Source organism: Rhagoletis pomonella, unplaced genomic scaffold (genome assembly GCF_013731165.1).
Source record: "Rhagoletis pomonella isolate Grant_MI unplaced genomic scaffold, Rhpom_1.0 Rhpom_scaffold_00046, whole genome shotgun sequence".
NCBI classification, from domain to species: Eukaryota; Metazoa; Arthropoda; class Insecta; order Diptera; family Tephritidae; genus Rhagoletis; species Rhagoletis pomonella.
Window position 1 is genome coordinate 322,642 of NW_023458600.1, and position 5,464 is coordinate 328,105.

At 46.8% G+C, this 5,464-nt stretch overlaps 1 protein-coding gene across 1 annotated transcript in view; it reads left to right on the plus strand.

The window, feature by feature from the left end:
• LOC118749779 overlaps positions 1-5,463 on the plus strand; it is a 15,778-nt gene extending 10,315 nt beyond the window's left edge. The window contains exon 2 of the mRNA XM_036484556.1: positions 2,083-5,463. Within this exon, the coding sequence (XP_036340449.1) occupies positions 2,092-3,684 (1,593 nt within the window). The 5' untranslated portion in view covers positions 2,083-2,091 and the 3' untranslated portion in view covers positions 3,685-5,463. The remainder of the gene's footprint in view (positions 1-2,082) is intronic.
• The last annotated feature ends 1 nt before the right edge of the window (position 5,464 follows it).

Genomic DNA, 5,464 nt, shown 5'->3' on the forward strand with positions numbered 1-5,464 from the left:
TTTAGGGATATGTTCACGGCAGTCTATGGAAATCACCCCAAGCTAACACCAGCCCAGAAACTCTACCATTTGCGCCAAAAAACTAGAGGCCAGGCAGGGCAATTAGTTAAACAATACCCGCTGACTGACGAAAGCTTTCAATTAGCCTGGGATGCACTGAAAGCGCGGTATGAAAACCGCAGAATATTGGTCGATAACCAATTAAAAACACTTTTCAATCTCCAATCGATTTATTCAGAGAACGGTGAGCAGATTCAGAAACTCCAAACCACGATAAACAACTGTTTATCCACTTTGGCAGCACAAGGAATCCCAACCTCTGACTGGGACCCCATCCTTGTGTATATTTGCTCGTCAAAACTGCCCAGTGAAACCCTTTCTTTGTGGGAACAGTCGCTGAGTTCTCGAAAGGAACTGCCGTTGTGGGCTGATATGAATGAGTTCTTAACAACCCGGTATGAAGTTGTAGAGAGACTCAGCACTTACCGCCCTGGCAAAGCCAGAACACCTCTGCCGAGTTTCACTCCCAAAGCAATAAATCAGAACTCAACTTTCTTCAATAAAAATAGGACCCATAATTTCCACACTGAACTAAATCAGCAAGTATCATGCAAGTTATGTAATTCTAACCACCTCATGAAAACATGCGTGAAGTTCAAAGCGCTTTCTGTAACCGAGCGCCTCAAGTTCGTGAGAGACAATAAATATTGTGAGAATTGCCTCTCGTACTCCCACCTCAAAAGTGATTGTCAGAGCAAGTTCCTACGCGTATACTGCCAAAAAAGACATCACTCTCTCCTCCATTTCCAGCCACCATCCCAATCGTCTAGGGCCAACCCAAGACCTCAAAGAACCGTAGCGCAAACATCGACCCAAAATAGAATAGACCAAGAACAGCCTTCGACATCCGAGCAGGCTGCTAAAAGGGCACTTATAAAAAGCCAATCTGACAGTAATGCTCAAAAGGTTTCTTCCCATTTTTCAAGTAGCAGCGCAACAACCCTACTCCCCACAGCAATAGTCCCAATATACTTCGCAGGAGAATATCATAAAATTCGTGCTCTAGTAGATCAAGGGTCACAGAAGACCTTTGTGGCGTCACGAATTCAAAAACTCCTTGGCCTACCCACTAGAGAAACTCACTACCAAATCTCTGGAATGGGAGGAATGGTAGTACAAAATTCGAACAAAATTTGCGAAATAACGCTATGTTCATCTGATTTGGGCCAGAAAATCACCGCAAACGCAATCATCCTCCCTCAGCTCACCCACTTTCTGCCCACATTCAAAGCCTCAAATGTTAATATAGACGAATTACGCTCCCTCCAGCTTGCTGACCCTAACTGTTTTACACCAGCGAAAATCGATATGGTGATAGGCAGCGACATAAGTCCCCAAATACTCCTGGAAGGGCTACAACACAACATCCATGGCACCTTATTAGCCCAAAACACAATATTCGGATGGATACTCAGCGGTCCAGTCAGAGAACATATCTCGACGTTCTCCACCCGAGTCACAGAGGCAACAGAACCCGAACTCAGCACGCTGCTCAAAAGGTTTTGGGAACAGGAGGAGATAGAAACCGCTCAACCCAAATCAGCAGAAGACGATTTCTGCGAGGAACTTTACAAGACCACGACCACCAGACGAGAGGATGGACGATACGTGGTAAAACTTCCCTTCAAACCAGAATTCCCGGACGCGCTTGCCTTAGGTAACTCCCGCCCAGCAGCACAGCAACAATACATAAGCATCGAAAGGACTCTGGAGAAAAGGCCGGAATTGCGCGACAAGTACTCAGAGGTGCTGAATGAGTACTTAAAAATGAATCACATGGAGCAGGCTTCACCCCTTGAAGTAATAAAAAACGGAAAATATTTTTCATTTTATTTACCCCATCATGCTGTCTTAAAGCCCGACAGCAAAACGACAAAAGTGCGTGTCGTCTTTAACGCATCTAAGACATCACATTCAGGAAACTCCCTGAATGATGTTCTTTATACAGGCCCAATACTCCAAAACGACTTGACGTCCATTATCCTCAAATGGCGTCTTTATAAATTCGTTTTCAATGGCGACATAGAGAAAATGTATCGCCAAATACTGGTTCATGAAGAAGATCAAAATTTCCAAAGGATTCTCTTTAGGAAAGCCCCTCACCTGCCAATCGAAGATTTTAGGTTAAAAACCGTCACTTTCGGGGTTAACTGCGCCCCATATCTGGCAATTCGCACGCTCCACCAATTAGCTCACGATTGTCAAGAGAAATACCCCCTCGCCAAGAACATCATACTGCACGAAACATATGTAGATGATGTACTCTCTGGCGGACACAATATACAGTCCACTCTCAACTCTATGACCCAAACTATCGAAACTCTAAAATCAGCAGGCTTTCCACTGAAAAAAATTACAGCAAATCACCCTAAAATCCTTGAATTAATCCCAGATACCGATGTCTTAGATGCTGAGTTTCTTAAATTCCAGGACACAAGCTCTACAAAAACACTTGGAATAAGATGGAACGCACTAACTGACTCCTTCTCCTACTCTTATGACCCCCTACCCGCCTCTAAGTCGAGCACAAAACGTCAGATACTGTCAGCGGTGGCGAAACTTTTCGACCCGGCAGGATGGCTATCGCCAATAATGATACTTGCTAAAATTCTCCTCCAACAACTATGGTTAGAAGGAACTGACTGGGACGAACACGTTAAGCCCACAGCTTTCCATAAGTGGAACACTTTTCGCGAGGACCTTCAAGCCATAAGCTCCATCAACATACCCCGATGGGTACAATTCTCCCCAGATAAACGCATACAGCTGCACGGTTTCGCTGACGCCTCCGAAAAAGCGTTCTGTGCTTGTGTTTATATTAGAGTGCAACACGAAGAGAACTCCTTCACAACCCATCTTTTTGTGGCAAAAACTAAAGTTGCACCCTTGCAAACGGTAAGCCTGCCACGTTTAGAACTCTGCGGCGCCGTGTTGTTATCAAAACTTATCTACCATATCCGATCCCAACTGAATCTGCCACCGCACGAATTGACACTCTGGTCAGACTCCGCGATTGTGTTAGCTTGGCTTGAAAAACCACCACATACATGGAAAACATATGTGGCCAACCGAATCACTCAAATTATCCACAACGTCAGCAACACCCCATGGCGCCACGTACCAAGTGGTGCCAACCCAGCAGACTTAGGCACCCGTGGGTGCAAACCTCAAGATCTAGCTGAATGTTGCTTATGGTGGAATGGGCCAGAGTGGCTCTCCAAACCAGCTACTTCCTGGCCCAAAGGCGCACCTTCCAATCTAGCCCCTCCTGAAAAGAGACCGATAGAATCCCTCCACACCTTAGAATGTACATATATCCTTGATCGATTCTCCTCATTTTCACGAGCCTTAAGAGTTATTGCCCTTTTGTATCGTTTTATCCGCAACTCGCAAAAATACCCAATTCCCACCACGTTAGCTCTTACACAGGAAGAGATAAATCATGCAAAAATGAAATTGATCGCAATCACTCAGCGCAACCATTTTGTAGAAGAAATTCAGGCGTTGGAGGCTTCAAAACCAATTGACAAAAAGTTCACTACTCACCCTAAACCCTATGCTGGACAAAGCGGGGATCATGCGAGTAAATGGTCGTCTAGCTCAGGCCGCGCTAAGCTACAATGAACGACACCCCATAATCATCCCAGATAGCTCCAAGTTCTGCTCCTTGCTGCTAGATTTTCTGCATAAAACCTTGCTTCACGCTGAAAAACAGTTAATGGTTCGCATGGTGCAGCAAGAGTATTATATTCCCAGACTCAAACAAAAACTGAAAAGGTGCATCTTTCAGTGCAAGACTTGCACCATTTATAAACAGCGAATGCGATCACAAATAATGGCAGCACTGCCCCCTGAGCGTGCAACTTACTCTGTGCCATTTCACACAACTGGTGTCGACTTCGCTGGGCCATTTATGGTAAAGACATCCCCCCTTCGACGAGCGTCCCACACAAAAGCTTATGTTTGCGTATTCGTATGCTTCTCCACCAAGGCTGTCCATTTAGAGTCCTGCACAGATTTGACCACCGAAGCGTTCAGAGCTGCATTCACTCGATTCGTCGGTCGCCGCGGACTGCCAAACAAAATTATGTCGGACAATGGGAAGACGTTTATCGGAGCACAGCGGGCTATCCAGCGCGATTTCGTCCTATTCCTCAAGGAGGCAGCTTCTGATGTTGCAGAGCGATATGCGGTACAGGGACTCTCTTGGCAATTCATTCCGCCATATGCCCCTCACATGGGCGGTCTGTGGGAAGCCGCCGTAAAAAGTTTTAAAACCCACTTCACCAAAGTCGCTGGAAACCACAAATTCACTTTTGAGGAATTCACCACTCTCCTCATTCGGATCGAGGCAGTACTTAACTCGCGCCCTCTCTCCCCCATGTCACAAGACCCAAGCGACTTACTAGCCTTAACGCCGGGTCATTTTCTGCGCGGCGCCCCCTTGGTTTCCCTACCCGAACCGAATGGCGAAAATGTATCTCTCACTACAAAATGGCAAAAATTGAAAGTTCTCCATCAGCAGTTCAGCTCACGTTGGAAAACCGAGTACTTGCAAGAACTGCACAAGAGATACAAATGGAAACACCCGCAGCTCAATATTAGCGAAGGAGATTTGGTGGTCATCAAAGACGATCTCTTGCCCCCAAATGAGTGGCGCCTTGGCCGAGTCACCAAACTCCATTCGGGTGCTGACCAAAATGTACGAGTAGTGGATGTTCGCACACAAGCCGGCATAGTCACTCGCAACGTCACAAAACTATGCGTACTGCCCCCTTCGTAGTATATTCCTCCCTCGTTTTTAATTGCCTCTTAAAACTATCACACTCCAGCTAACTCTATAACCCCTGTTCACTGTACACTGACATGTGACTAATTAAATTTTGCACTTTTTCTTCGTAGATGAACAGATACACGATGGAGCTAAATCAATGCCGTCTGTGCTGCCGCTATCACTCACTGAGGTTTTGCCATGCGTTTAAGGCCATGACGCCCGAGGAGCGGTACGAGTCCGCGCGAGTGCACAAATACTGCATCAACTGTTTGGCAACATCGCACATCACAGGTGCGTGCAACTCAGCAGACCGCTGCCATCAATGTGGGAAGGCGCACCATACGCTGTTGCACCGCTCTACGCCGCTGGTCCCTGAACGCAATCGCCGCGAGGATGGGCATAAGTCAGGCCGCAGTGGACGAACCACACTCCCCAGCCGCGTGGTAAAGAAATCCAGGAAGCAGGCGTATGACGACAGCCACCCCGTTCAACAACGCATCCGCAACCTTTTCAACCGGGCTGTGCTGACATTGGAAAAGCTGCAAGAGCTGCTTCACCTCGCACCGGTGCAGGCGGGCCGGCATGTCGAGGACATGGACACTAACTTAATCGAGTTCGATTAGATTGAAT